This window comes from Lissotriton vulgaris, chromosome 8 (assembly GCF_964263255.1).
Source record: "Lissotriton vulgaris chromosome 8, aLisVul1.2, whole genome shotgun sequence".
Taxonomy (NCBI): domain Eukaryota; kingdom Metazoa; phylum Chordata; class Amphibia; order Caudata; family Salamandridae; genus Lissotriton; species Lissotriton vulgaris.
In genome coordinates, this window is record NC_141696.1 from 1,390,695,133 (window position 1) to 1,390,711,363 (window position 16,231).

Sequence of the window (16,231 nt, forward strand, 5' to 3'; positions counted from 1 at the left end):
ACTTTATATGAAAGGAAGGTCTGAAAATAATGACTACACCAAATTCTCTACCCGCAGTACTACCTCGGGTAGACAAGAAGTATAGAGCACCTAGTTCGTCACCGGCATGCCTTATTGGTCAGGCTAAAACGGATTCCGTAGTTACGCAGGCAGCTCAAAGAAGGGCCAAGAATCCATCTGCACAGGTCTCTGCTCCCCCTGATAAAGACTGTAGACGTCTTGACTCAATAGGGAAGAAGGTGTCAACTATTGCAGCAACCACGGTCCGAGCCGCAAATTCACTTGCAATACTTGGGAGGTATGACTGGCAGATGTGGTCTGACATATCGCCTTTCATCGAAAAGCTTGCAGAACCAGATAGATCTGAAGCAAAAAAGATCCTACTAGAGGGAGAGAGCGTTTCATCTGAAACAATTGATGCTGCAGTGGACGTGGCAGCCACAGGTTTCAGATAGCTGGTGGGAGCAGCTGTTCTCCGGAGGCAAGGCTGGTTAAAAGCTACATCCTTTCATCTAGAGGTCAAGACAAAGATCATGGACATCACCTATGATGGGGAGTTCCTTTTTGGACAACATGTTGACGAGGCATTACAAGCCATAAAGAAAGACACAGAGACGGCACGGTCGCTGGGCTCTCTCCAATTTCGAAAGTCTTCCTTTCGTGGCGCAAGAGGAAGAGGCAATTTCTCTAACAGAGGAGGTTATTCACAGCAACGCTCCTACAATAACACCCAAGGAAATCAAAGATACCAGCCATACCGTCAACAAACATATGGCCAAAGAAGAAATAATTACTCTCAATCAAGAGGAAAACCTCTTATCGAGGAAGAGACAACAACAAGAGCAAGTGAGGGACACATCCTGCCACCACTTTGTCCCAGCCTGAAGCAAATTGGAGGAAGAATATCCCAATACTGCTCAAATTGGTCCAAGATTACCACGGACAGATGGGTCCTGGGCGTGGTTTCCAGAGGTCACATTCTCGAATTCGTCAAAGCCCCACCAAATTCTCCCCCAAAAGGACCACCTCCAGCTCATCTCAAAGAGCTGTTTTCCCAAATACACTCAATGATTCGGAAAGGAGCAATAGAAAAGGTACCTCAACATCAGAGGGGAACAGGATTTTATTCAAGATTTTTCCTGATCTGCAAAAAGTCAGGGGAATGGCGCCCCATCCTCGACCTGCGTGCCCTCAACAAGTACCTTAAGAAATTATCTTTCAGAATGTTGACGCTTCAAGAAATCCTCCAGTTTCTCTCAGTAGGGGATCACATGGCAACACTCGACCTTCAGGACGCATACTTCAATGTGCCCATTTTTCCCAGACACCGGAAGTTCTTACGGTTCAGAGTGGCTGGCAGGGACTTCCAGTTCAAAGTACTCTCCTGTGGACTACGTTCAGCCCCCAGAGGTTTCACAAAAATGTTAGCCCCGGTGGCCGCACACCTGAGATTAGAGGGAGGTCAAATTTATCCATATTTGAACGACTGCCTTATCAAGGCCAGTTCCATCGACTTGGCAAAAACTCACGTTCAGAGATGTCTATCACTATTCCAGAGCCTGGGTTTTTCGGTGAATTTCAAAAAGTCTCACCTGACTCCATCGCAGAGGAAGTCTTTCTTGGGAGCCACGCTGGACACAAGACTCGCCCAAGTGTTCATATCAAAAGAAAGGCAGGTGAAGATTCACAGGATGGCATCAGCGCTACTAACAAGAAAGTGCGTTTCTGTTCGCAAGTTCAAGTCTTTCCTCAGGATAATCTCGTCCTGTATTCCTCTCACCCCCAACTGTCGCCTGCGAATGAGACCCTTACAGGAGGAACTCAGTCGTCAATGGGTGCAAATAATAGGCTCATTCGAGGACGTCATCAACATAACTCCTCGGATGAGAAACTCCATCCAGTGGTGGGGGCAAGATGGCAACCTGCAGGTGGGATGTACATTCCAGACAGAAGGACCCAGATTCATTGTGACCACGGATGCTTCTCTGGAGGGCTGGGGCGCCCAGCTCCAAGGGATGACAGTCAGTGGCAAATGGAACATGCAACAGAAAAAATGGCACATAAATCTGCTGGAATTAAGAGCCATTTTTCTCGCCATGAAATCCTTTCAGGCGATCTTGGAGGGCTCTACGGTGTTAATACGAACGGACAACACAACCAGCATGCATTACCTGAACAAGCAGGGAGGCACAAGATCGGCCCGGTTGTCCCATCAGGCGCAGGAGATTTGGAATTGGGCCCTGGAGCACAACATCAATCTGTCGGCGGTCCATGTCCCAGGGGTTGCCAATGTCCTAGCGGACTCACTCAGCAGGTTCGCCGGAAGCAATCACGAATGGGAGCTACATCAACCATCCCTGGATCAGATATTCCGAGAGTGGGGTCATCCCAACCTGGATTTGTTTGCAACAGATCAGAACCAGAAATGCCAACGCTTTGCAAGCTGGATTCCCCACAAAAACTCGTGCGGGGATGCCCTTTCGATGAATTGGTGTAGAATATTTGCATACGTTTTCCGCCAATTCCGTTAATTCCCAAGATCATCAGGAAGATGAGGAGTCAACCATGTCGTCTAATCCTAATTGCTCCAAGGTGGCCCCGGCAATATTGGCTCACCGAGCTTCTCCTCCTCTCGGAGTGCAGGCCAATACAACTGCCTTGAATACCGAATCTCCTGACAATCCAGAGGGGCAAAGTGTACCATTCGGACCCAGTTTCTCTGAAATTATCAGCTTGGCTCCTCAGCACAATGAATTCGCCCACTTGGACATTCCTCACGATTGTCAAGAGGTTCTAGCTAACGCCAGAACACCGTCAACGATTAAGACCTACAAACTCAAGTGGAAGCGTTTCTGTGCCTGGTGCCAGACTGTTGATCTACATCCCATTCATGCTAGACCAGAACAAATATTGCCTTTCTTCCTGCAGCTGGCTAGATCGGGTTTGGCGCATTCAACCCTGAAGTTATTTCTGGCAGCCATTTCCCGATTCCGTCCGGACGGATTGAACTCTCTGTTTTCTTCAAAAATAATCCAGAAATTTTTCAAAGGTCTATTTCGTATGTTTCCTCCGATTCGACGACCACCTCCTGCTTGGCATTTAAATGTGGTGCTAGCCCAGCTCATGCGTCACCCCTCTGAGCCAATCCATAAAGTTGACCTTAAGTTTATTACTTGGAAAGTCTCCTTGTTATTGGCTTTAACCTCTACCAGAAGGGTCAGTGACATTCAAGCATTCACGTCTAAACCGCCTTTTTTACAATTTACCTCTGATTCGGTGGTGCTGCGTACCAATCCAAGGAACATGCCCAAGGTCCCCTCGGACTTTCATTTAAATGAGCCGGTAATCCTCAAGACATTTTTTCCAAATCCACAATCACCGGCTGAGCGAGCTTTACACTCTTTGGACATCAGGAGATGCCTCAGGTTTTATCTTTCAAGAACAGCAACTGTGCGCAAGACAGATCAGTTGTTTGTGGCCTATGGCCTATGATACTGCGCCAAGGCTGTGCAGTATCCAAACAGACTATCGCCAGATGGGTCTCGTCAACAATTGGACTCTGTCATCAACAGGCAGGAAGACCCTTACAGGCCTTACCAAGAGCGCATTCTACAAGGGCAGTTCTCTCTTCCACTGCTCTGTTAGCTGGTGTGCCTCTTCTACAAATCTGCAGAGCTGCAACGTGGTCCAGCAGGCACACTTTTCCGAGGCACTACTGTCTGGACTCAGCAAGTGATGCAGATGCTTCGGTGGGAAGAGCAGTTCTTCGCAATCTTTTCCAATAAGGTGAGCCTCTGTTCTCCCGCCGCCTCTATGCTCTTTTTAGACGCTTTACCATGTCTTTTCCATTTTATCATTATGCATGTATACTATCTTACAATTAGCGTCTATGAGCATTATGTTATGAGTACTGCTATCTATTCTGATTCAGGCATGTGAATCTATGAAAGACACCCCAAATACTGGAGAAGAACAATAGTTACTTACCTGTAATCCGTGGTTCTTCAGTATTGGTGTCTTTCATAGATTCACATGCTACCCGCCCACCTCCCCTCAGAGGCTCCCTCAAGCAATTATGTTAGTTGCACTCCTGTGCAAGAAAATCTGAGAACCTGAGCCTCTGGGGAGAACATTCTGGTGGGTGCTGTCGCCTGATTGGCTGCAGTTTGGTCTATACAAAATTACTAGGATAGTCATGAGTGTGGGAGCTTTTGGTCCTGTAGCTGAGGGCTACTTTACTTCCTGGTTGGTTATTACCAATGTTTTTTGGTTATTACAGGCATATAATTGCTTTTTTAAATACCGTGAGACTCCCACTCCGATGACGGGGAATGATTCAGGCATGTGAATCTATGAAAGACACCAATACTGGAGAACCACAGATTACAGGTAAGTAACTATTGTTCTTATTTATAAACTGGGTAGGTAAGTCATAAAGAAATAGAGAAAAAGGGAGTGGTGCTAATATACATCCCTATTTCAGACTGTTCTTTGTTAGAATGTTCAGTGTTAAACCTTTTTTCTCTCCCCTCAGAACTCTCTACCATGTAGAAGAGTGTAATGCGATTATCAATCTAAGGGATACTAAGCTCAATCAGTTTCCTTTACTAAACCCATCCATCACCTCTATCAAATGCTGTTGAGAAGTCAATGAATGAGGTTTAGAGAATTTGAGATTTTGAAACTATGCATTTAGGGGACCAATTTGATGGCGGTCGGATTTACTCCGGCCGCCACCGTAGTGGAGATTGGGTCCGACTGCCATGCGTGCAGCGGTCCTGCTCATCCAATCATGATGGGCCCGCCACCGCTGCAGTTGGATTCCGCACTGTTAATATTGCGGCGGACGGTGCTGGCAGCAACACCGCCGCTATGCGAAAAAGATCATGTTGTGCATTTCATTGCACTTCGTGGCAGGCACTACACTGTGCCTGCTACTTGGTGTTGTGAAATGTAGAGGAGTACTAGGGGGGTACCATGGGTACACAGTGCACCCACATCCCCCCCAACACAAAGGAGGCCCGCAACAGGCCCCGGAACCAATCCTCGCCAGCCTTTCAATGGCGGTTCAACAGCCACGAACGGCTGGCATCCTAATATGGCGGACGGTCCCTTCTAGCAACCGCCACAATTTTAGTGGTCCTGCTCCGCCCGGCAGGCAATCTTAACCATTGCTACCTGCGGAAAAGCAGCAGACGGACTTTCCCTCCGCCACGGTACCTACTGCCATCATACTGTGGCGGGGGGTTTTCACGTTACGATGGCGGAGCGGTCGCTCATCGTAATGAGCCCCTTAGTTATCAAAGTTCAAACAATTGCAATATTATCTGTTACTGAATATTTGGGTCTGCAACCAGATTGTTCAATTTGTATACACCCAATCCTACAGATGTTCCAGGATTATTGTCCTAAAAATCTTTGCTGTAGTATTGAGAAGGGCAATTTCATGATAGCTACTTTGGATTGAAAGAACCTTTTTCTTATGCAACAGAATCACAATGCTCCCATTCCAGGAATAAGAAAGCTGATGTTTTTAGCAGTATGTAAAAGTGGAGACAAATGTTTACCCCATGCTTCTGAATCTTCTTACAAGACCTTTACTGGAATTTGGTACAGGCCCATAGCGCCAGATGGTCTTGCTCTTTTTAGGAACTTCTAAATTGTTTACATGTCTGGGGCACTATCTCCTCTGGATCATGTATTAGTTTTGCGATAGAGCCAAGATGACAGCTTTGAAAACTGTATCTGTATTGTCCGAATAAAGCTTGATAAGGTAATTTATACAGGCCAAGGCTGGGACTGAAACAATAGAAAGTGTATTTTTTAAATACACTATTCGGTGTGATAAGATTACAGAATAATTTAGAATCTTTATTAAGTATTGCCTCAGGAAGGTCAAACTAGTTCTGGTCTGCCACTTTTTTCCCTGTTTTTCCTTTTTTTCCGCACAGCTTGAATTTTTTTATTTTTGAGTGAGACTTATTGAATGAACTGTTGCTCTGTAGGTTTGTTATCTCTAAGGAGATTTTTCTGGCTGAGAAGTTTTTGGGACATTTTGGTCTTTTTTTTTAGATGGATTACTGACAGTCTCTAAATGATGGAGTACTTCCGACAATCAGTTCTCATTAACAGAGATGACATTTTCACCCAAATTTGTACACAAGACCCTGGAGGTAGTAATTGATTTATTAAACTGGGTAGTGTTTAAAGCATCCAAGTCGATTCTGCCTTGATTTGAGTAAATCACTGTTTGCCCATTATCAACCACGAACAACCAATTCAAGATTTGTAGCGGCTCTAGAGTCGTTTGAATAGTCATATTATCACTTCCATGAGAGTACTGCTCTTGCACTTCTGTACACTTCTAAAACTTTACTAAAAATGTCATAACTGCAAATTATGTAATGTATAATTGAAGATCCTGTGATTCCACTACTTGTATGTGTTACCGGGATACCAGGGTCAATTATTCCATTTATTATCACTTCATTGATAATAGAGAGAGATTCTAGTAACAGTCTACCACGTTTATCTGCTTTATATTTGGTTGGAAAGGTAGATTACTTAATGTCCCATGCTTCATCAAACTCTTTGTTCCCATGCGAGCTCAACAGGGCATTTGAAATCTTAGCATTATAATCATCCACCATCATTTCGGAGTTTTGTTCATGTTCTAGTTTCAACATGATCAAAGATTTGGATTAATCCCTTCACTGCGGCGGCTATTCCGCCGCAGTGCTAAGGGGGTGGGCGGCCGCGCGGCGGCCGCATGCTGGTGACGGAACCGCTCCGTCACCAGCATCGGTGGCGCTGTGCTTATGACGGAGCGGTTCCGTCATGGCCCGCCCCGCTCAATGGAACGCTCAGCGCAGGCGCGGAATTCGCGCAGCGCAGGCGCTCCGAGCGGGCCATGACGGAACCGCTCCGTCATCAGCACAGCGCCACCGCAGCTGATGACGGAGCGGTTCCGTCATCAGCAGGCAACGGGTTAATAGTGAGTTGCTTTGCTGTGCTGGAAAAATGTAGATATTGAAAAAGAGGAGAATATTTCCCTGTTGATTTTCCGAATTTGACAGAATAATGCGAATGCATTGTTTGCTTTTACAGGAAAGAGGAGAAATATCAAAATCACAATAATAATCTATGGAAAGTAAGATGGCTAAACCTCTTCTAGTGTGGCTTTTACTAACAAGACTGCGCCAGCAAATCTGTTTCATAAAAGGAGTCTGTGACAAATGTTTTAGTGGACCAAGGGCCCGATGTAGGTCGCCCAATACCGGTCGGTAACGGCCGATTTCGGCCGTTACCGACCGGTATTTGGCTTTTGACATGTAGGTGGCTCGGAATTTACAGAATCGGTATATTTACCGATTCGGTAAATTTATCGCTTCGGTATTTTTCCGAATCGGTAAATATACCGATTCTGTAAATCCATATGTAGGTGGCACAGTTTGCAGTGCCACAGGCCCTTAGGAATTCTTAATTTACCACCCAATACTATTGGGTGGTAAATTAAGAATTTCTGTGTACATGCACATCTGTGCATGTACACCTGTGCCATGTGGCACACATACATGCCCTTAGGGCCACACTAGAAGGGCATGTATGTGTGCCACATGGCACACAAGCCAGAAACCGGGGTGCAACAGGGTGTCAAAGTGACACCCTGTCCCCCTTGGCAATTCGGTATTTTACAGATTCGGTAAAATACCGAATCAGTATTTGCCATAGATTGCTATGGGCTTCAAGGCCCATAGGAATCAATGGCAAATACTGATTCGGTAATTACCGAATCGGTAAATACCGAAACTTACCGATTCGGTATTGAATTCGGTAAGAATACCCACATCCCGATTGCCAGTTCTTAAATACCGAATCGGGCCCCATATCTCATATTTCATCTTGCAGACCTGTTAAATTCCAGGAGACTGGGGAAAAATGAATGCTAAAAGGGTAAATAAGAAAATGTGTTTGACATATTTTCATTTATCTTCCCAGAAAGCAATGACCAAGATACCTCTTTATTAGCAGATGTGACGGTAGATGCTCTAATCTGTTTGAATCTGAATTGACATGAATGAGAATTTTATTTTGAAATTCATACTCCTTGCTCCCTTGAGGCCATGAGAAAAGACTCCATAACAGATACTGGGCAAGATTTACTCTTTGGGGGATTTAAATGGAAAATCGAATGCACATCAAAACCATTTTACTGGAGAACACTGCAATATTGCATAATTGTTGTTGGTGCTAGATTGAACCAAAGCTCAACCCTCACAATTGATAATTCCTTTTTTTGGGAAAATAGACTCTTTTTATTTCTGCCGAGGAAGGAGATTGTCGTTGAGGATAGATAATGATCCTAAGAACATTTGTCTATTTAAAGGACTACTGTATTTAGGAAGAAGTATGTAATTTTAATTGGTGATGGAAAGGTAGGTTGATTACTATCTTCAGCTACTGGGGTCAGTGATTCTGACTGACTACACTTTGTTCAGAAAGGCTTTGGGAATATAGATTTCAATTCCTGTTAATGAGGATTTAGTGCATCTCAAGCAGCTTCTAAAAAGGAAGGATGAAACAGGAAATTATTGCAAGTCATGTGCTAAATATTTCTGATGTGTGGCAATTGGCTCTAAGCTGCTGGGAATGGTCGCATTATTTATGTAGAGGTCTTACCCCAGTGTTTCTAAGTTCAATCTAATACATTTTAGGAGTGTGTTAGTGATTTTGCATTTTGCTTTTTTCCTATTATGATATTTTTGTGTGTTTCTAATCTAACCATTAGTTGGGTTTACCTGCGATACTTCATGTGCCGCTAATTGACTGTCTTCATCTCCTTTCCATTTTGTTTACATTTTGGGAAGCAGTGAAGAGAAGATGAGCTTGGAAGTGGCTGATGGTCTGATAGGTCCTCAGAGAACAGTTTGTGAAGAGAAAAGACATTCTCTATACCGGCAGTTTTCTGCTTTTTAATTTGGCTCAAACTCACTTTCCCAGCTAGGGTGACTGTTGACCATTTTTGATTTTCACTTTCATTCTTTGACTTTTCAGCCACAATCAGACAAGTAATTTGATTTCTAATCATTGACCATCAGGTGACTTAAATATGCCACTTTGCATTGAAGGTGATTTTTAGTATTGCTCTTAATATTTCGAGATTGTGATCGAAGTTGTATGTTCTCTTTTCCAAGAGAATCAAAATTGATTCCAGCTATCTCTGAAGTGCTTGAAATGTCTCACATAGGTGCACATAATCACCAAGAGGATGGAAAGATGTGAAGGAGTAATCAGGAGAGCATGACAAATCCTCTGCAAGTGCAAGGCCATCTTCGGAATGCTATTCAAATGTTTGAGTGTTTCTTTTGGTGCTCTAATCCTATTTACAGATTTTTGAGAACTAATGTATACATCAGTCAAGGTATAATCTACAGGATGCATAATTAATGCTTTCTCTTCAGAAGTTTTGATTTCATTCAGTTGGGCTTCAGGATAAAAAAGATTGTTAACAGAGGACAGAGGGGGCTTGATCTTTGAAAGATTTTAATTGTCCAAACAAGAAGCAACTTCTCGTATAGAGGAATCTATATAACCTTTACTCTTAGCTTTTTTCATTGCAATTTCTAATGCAGGGGCGTTTAATTTTTAAAAGAATTCTGGAATAGAAAGAAATCCTTCAAGCAACTCAATATGAAGTTGTTTTTTCTGCCCACCTTTTAATCTTTGGGTTGTCTGCTGCTTTATCATTTGAATGGAATCATTTCTAAGTTTTTAATTGTTATAATAACTGTAACACATAAGTAATTTGCTGTTCTTACTTCAGTAAGTAGACAAATGTGCTTTGTGTGAAGAAGAGGGCTTAATTCCTAATTGGACTGTTGGGCACATGTACTCCAGATACTCCAATACTCCCTGTGAAAAATTGGGTTGTTGGCTGACAACGGTGCTAGACCTGGTCAAGCAACAGCCACACTCCCTAGCTGGGGGAACTACCTAATGACACAAAATTAGCATGTGCTTAGCCCTGGGTAGCTTGGCACAAAAAGCAGTCAGGCTTAACTTAGAGGCAATGTGTAAAGTATTTATGCAGCACACAAAAAGTAATAAAGTGAAAACACAACACAAGAAAAATCCCAAACCAAGTTAGAAAAATAGAGACAATTTTAATAAATTATTTGACACTAAAGCGACAGAAATATAGTAATGTTATATTTAAAATATATTTTAGTAAAAATAGTGCCAAAAAACCACAAAGTGCCAAGTTGGGATATCTGGTCATGCTGGACCAGGTTAAAGTCACATTTTCAGGCTAACCAAGATGGAGCGCATGTCAGATGAAGTCACCAGCTTAGGCCCACTGAGGTTTACTTTCTCAAAGTCCATGCCAAGAGTCCCATTCGCATTGGAGGGGGCCACAAGGAGCAGGGAAAGCATTGCGGGAGGCTGCTGGCGTAGGGCAAAGATCTGGCCAGGCGTACTAGGCGGGTGTTGCTGGAGCTTCGCCTTGGCGGTCCCTGTGAGCATTTGTTGCTGCATTATGAAGAAATACTAGCATTTGTAAGACCAGCATTTTTAAAGCGCACAGATACCTCCGGAGAGGTGTCCCAGCGCTGGGGGCCATCGATAAGATTAAGCAAGCTATTGCCCATGGTGCTGGGCTAACCTGCCACTGGGGATCGAACCTTGAATCCTGTGGTCCGGAGTCAGGCAACCTGGCCGTTGCGCCACACCTCTTCCACAGCAGAGACTGGCTGACTGAGCGTTGCACTGAATCTCAGTGCGAGTGGCAAGGTCTCAGTGCAAACAGACTCATTCGTGGTTGTACAGAGCCACACCAATGGTACAGGACCTGAGGGGTACTACCTGGGATTAAGGAACTCACTTCAGCTGGATCCAGATGCTGGTTCAGAAAGTTGGGGAGTCTTTATTGTCCCTGAAGCTCAGATCAGGCTGCTAGCAGACTAACCCTTGCGGTTTCTCTGGTAGCCCAGGGTTCAAGATGAAGTAGCAGGTCTATTTCTCCTTCCCCATGTAAGAAGGCAGCAGGGAAGAAAGGCAGCAACACAGCAATATAGCAGAAGGTCAACAGCTCAGCAGTGTGACAGTCCTTTCAGCAGCACAGCAGTCCTCCTTCCTGGCCGAGCATCCACAGCTCCAAAAGTGTACTGAAGATATGGTGTGTGAGGTCCCCTTTTTATACCCTGTTGCACTGGTTCTGGAAGGTGGTAGAAGTTTCTAGACAGTGGCTTTGACGTGCATTGAATTTTCTGTTGCCCCCTGCCTGGCTCCAAGTTGGGTGCAGTGACAGTGTGGGGTTGTTAGGCTTTTTGTGTGAAGGCAGAGCAAAGGCTATTCAGTTGTAAGTGGGGCAGTGCTCAGCTATGCTCCCCATCATGCCAGTAGGCGGCCCATTCAAGCACACCTAATCCCTCAATTGCATGACTATCTGGGACAAAGTCTAAATGTCAGTGGCACAAGGCATGCTAAAGGCACAAAAGGGCTAAGGGCAGAAAAATACATGTACACAAGGTTTGATGTGTTGTACTCATACGAGTCTCACAGCGAACCAAAATCATTTCATTTTGATTATGGCTTGCAGTGTCCACTTATTTAGGAGGAATTTTAGCTTCTAAATGAAGCATAATGTGAGGAAATATATTTTTCAGCTTGATGTGTTTGCAGGTTCCAAAAAACAACTGCACAGGTTTAATTTTTGCATTCCTTAGCATAATGCATGGTACGAGAGGAGGAGGAGCAGGGATACCTACAATAGATAAAGTACTGATGAAAGTTGTTGACCCGGTCACCTTACTGACCTAAGTACCTTTTGTGCGTTATTTTCTTATAAGGGAGGTCGTGCTTAGGGTTTTGCCTCTCTCTTTTTGTGGATATGTATTTCAACCACTTGCCCACAACATGGGATACAACTAACATGGTGTGGGAGGTTGTTAGTTTTTATATTTTCAAAAACAAAATCCCAAAGCGGGATTTTCTTTTGGTAAGACAAAAACATTTGATGGACGGTACGGTAATTTTTAATGGTACCGCCTGTCAAACTTTTAATACATTGATGGCGACAGCAGTTCCTGCTAATGTTAAGAGATGTCCCCTGCGCCTGTGGACATCTATACATTTGGCAGCTCTCTGTGTAGTGGGAGTAAAGTACTATTAAGCATTTTTCTCTTCAACAAGTAACCAAACAATATAGTCTTCACGCACGGTTTCCAATAAATATTTCCAAGGTCAAAAAAGCACCTTTTCAAGTTTATTGGCACCAAAATAAAGAATATACTACATAATACTCAAACCTACTAGCTTTGTCAATGTTTGTTTTTGTTTTGGCTCCCTTAAACTTCTATATAATCAGTTCTTTAGAAGAAAAGAACAGTGGTTTAATAAAACAGAGATGAAGTTTATATCCCTTCACAGGTTTCGGAGCAAATGTTAGATGAACATAATTATTACCCATCTCAATGAATTTCATATTCGAAATGTTGGTAATATTTTTGAAGGAGTTAAGGATGGTTAGTGTTCAGTACATCCTAAAAAAACACTGCTTAAATGGTCAAAGAGTGCCTGACTCAATTCGAATTTTACTAGTCAACGCGTAGTTATAACTTTGGGGCATCAGATTCACAAGCATATCCTCTCTGTCGCTTTTTTCTTGATTAGGCTGGCCACATTTTCCGTTATTTTAATTAGCCCAACTACTATAGTGCTGATTGTAATTTAACCATTGAAGTATATACAAATTATGTTTGTATCCATTATAATCAACATTAATTCAATATTGTATATGAAAAATGAGTCTGTTCAGATTTTTCTTACTCATCCTGTAAAATAATACATAAATATTAGTGAAATGTTTGCCTCTGTATATTGTGTTAAGTGATGGTCCTATTTTGTTTTTGTGCTTGATAATATTTAATGATAAAGGTACCAGAGTCATCTCTTGAAGACTTCTTGAAGATTTGTGTCCAAAATGTGCCAAGACAGCGAGCGCAATAGAGTGAATCCCTGGAGTTGATGCAGTTTTTTTTCTTTTCCAGACTCTCGATGGCTTTGTTTTCGTTGTGGCATCAGATGGCAAAATAATGTACATCTCAGAAACAGCCTCAGTGCATCTAGGACTATCCCAGGTAAGACGACCTACATGCACCAATCGTTGAAGGCTTTGTTTGCCACCAGCAGAGGGTTTAGTGTTGTGAAGTCTTACTTTGAACTGTTCTGTTGTAGAAAGAGCAAGACCTTTTCTAAAAAAAGAATTTACAAATCCAATGGAAAACTGTTGATATTCTTCATAGGTTGCAGAACATTAGATGTTCACCTGCTAGGCGCTATTAGCATATATGTAATTTGAGCGGTGCCACACATTCTTTTGTCAAGGTCAAGGTTAATAGCCAAAAGATGGATCTTGAGAGCCCCCATGGTCATTGCCTGCATGCTCCTCTGTATTTAGGTCACATGGGGTCATACTTAATAGTGAATTTTCCCTTGGCTAGGGTTTGCATGAGATCAACTACTCACTTCTGCCAAGGAATTGTTTAGGTTGTGTAACATTTATTGTTAAATATTTGGTTTACAAAAGGCTTATAATTGTAATACGTGTTTGCACAACACCAACGCCTTCTGAAGCTACTGCCTCTGATCTAGTGTATCATTCTTCCACCCTGTGTGGGAATGTCATTCACAGCAGAGATCTTTCACTTGGGATATTTGTAGACATCATGATGCAGCTTATGTTAAGAGGGTTTCCAGTGTATCCCTCAAGATTTGGTGTGGCCTGCTTTGAGATATAGCTATAAAATGGGAAGATATTGTATCCATTGCTACTTAGGAGATTTTATGTAACAGCATCAAATAAACCTCAGGGAAGGCGCCAGACCGTAGGCAAGTTTTCTCAATTTTGTACCGGCAGGACATTAAAATGCCGCTCATGCAGGTATGAAACCGGCCAAATGGCAAAACCTAGCAAACAATAGATAGTTCAAGGTGTTAAATGTTTTAGTAAATAATCAGAAAACAAAGTCCCATTCGTAGAACAATTATGTTGTAACTTGCTAATAGAGGTACTTTACATCTGGCCCTTCTATCTTGTAAATTCTGGTCTACTCTAGAAATCTCATGAAAATCATGGTAAAGGTGCACAGACCAAACTGTACTTTATCGGCCTATTGCTTTTATTAATCAGGCAGGTGCAAAAGAGTAAAGTGTTCCAGTGAACGCAATGTCTGAATTAACCAGAATAGCGATCCTAAACATATGTAAAAAAATCATGAAGAGAAATCGATTGAAATTCTTTATTTTAACTAAACCTACTAAGGCACTTAGTGGGTAATATTTGAAGCATGCATACAGATGTGTGGTAGCTATTTTTGATCATTCCTGGCACTTTCATTAACTATTTATGACATGCATAAATTACACTCGCATTACTCAGACAGTGAATCAGCCAAATTGGTGAGAATTACAATTGTATGTAAACTTCTCATGTTTAACACTTTGTTTTTGCAATCCGACCCTTGATTGGTACCAACACACAGAAAAGACAGAAGAAAGCATGACAACAGCGATTGGAGTTACATCCTATAGCTTACAAAATGGAGAATTCTCTATGATTCTAAAGAGAATATCCTATCATGCAAAAAAGCTCTTAGCTATCCTTTGTGTTACACAGATCGGATTTACTCAAATATCTTCAAGTTATTTAAAATGTGGAGTTCAGAATAGTAAAGCTAAATTTACCAATAAATACTCATCTCTACGATATGTTGGCTGCCAATATTTTTTTACAATATTCTTGTAGCATGGTATTTAGTACATTGTATTCTGACATTCAACCCCTTGTGCCAACTATGGTTCCTAGAAAAACATGGGATCCATTAGGATGTCGGGCGGTTGCACCACCGCAGTGCTGGCGGGACAGAAATATGCCTTTTTCCGCCCATGAGCAGCGGGAAACACGTCCGTCATATTAGTATTGCAAAACATAGGTCAATTCCCGTCCGTCGTGGAGCGACACGCTCCGCCATCAAAGTGCGCCCGCCACTGCGGCCGTGGGAGCCAATGGAGACTCTCCGCCGTGCCGAATGACATCCGCTTCGCTCCACAAATTAGGATTTCCCAAACAAGCAGCTGCATCGGAGACACCGCCCAATCAGAGACGGCGGAAACTCGACAGCGGAGCGCGATAGCAGAGACCCGGTGAACACCACCCAGTCACGACCGCCATATACCCAGCTCTACATGTGTTTCCAGTGCTGTACCTGCTACAGAACTATCATCTAATGGGCCGAAGCGGACGACGCCACAGTTCTGCAACTAGACAAATACAATACACAGGCTGACACAGTATCCAAATCCAGAACAGACACCCTGCTGGGGGCAACAACACATCCACAAGGGCACCCACCAATGACCCACCTGCTACCAAGTCACCCCACTGCATCCTGGACACACATCGACCGCGAACTTGCAGCAACGTCCCGGTCACGTCACCGCAGCGGTCAACACAGGCGTACAATGCAGAAGGCTGGGCCAGTCCAAGGCATGGGCAGGGCACAAAGACCACAGGGAAACACCTCCCCCAACACACATCAACACACCCCATGAAGTCAGAGGCCAGGTGCCCATCCTGTGCACCCCCATGCACAGCAACAAGCACAGCAACAAGCAAGTTCAATCCACACCCTGTACCACACAACAAACAACCAGGGAGATAGCAACTGCAGGAGTGGCTGCACAGGAACACACAACATCAGTACCACACACACTTAAGGCTGCCAATACTTGCCAGTACATACTCACACAAACGAACACACACCCTGGGTGTAGCCACAGACATAACACACACACAGGGATGCCTGAACAGATGCCTGCCCAAAAACAACACAGAAACACTACAGAAACACACACAGAACCCCATCAGAAATAGACATACCCTGTCAGGCAAACTGTGGAAAGGTAATGGGAGCACAGACACAACAGGAGTGCACAACCTCATCAGTCAGGAACAAAACACACACAACATACCACAAATCACACAAGAAGTGCACTATCACAGAACTACACTGCCACATGAAACCAACCACAGATGCACATGAAATTAAAAATGAACAAACACTACAGGACATCAGGGGATGCACATCAGGCAATGCCAAGGCCACATACACACAGCACTGTATGCACAACAAGCAGTGTGTGCACACCAAGCAGACCAGTCACACACAGC

General features: G+C 43.4%; 1 protein-coding gene across 4 annotated transcripts in view; it reads left to right on the forward strand.

Annotated features, from left to right (window-relative positions):
• SIM2 (SIM bHLH transcription factor 2) overlaps nucleotides 1-16,231 on the forward strand; it is a 635,950-nt gene that overhangs the window by 277,281 nt on the left and 342,438 nt on the right. For all 4 annotated transcript variants that reach the window (XM_086933518.1, XM_086933519.1, XM_086933520.1 and 1 more), the window contains exon 3: nucleotides 13,050-13,139. In XM_086933518.1, the coding sequence (XP_086789644.1) occupies nucleotides 13,050-13,139 (90 nt within the window). The remainder of the gene's footprint in view (nucleotides 1-13,049; nucleotides 13,140-16,231) is intronic.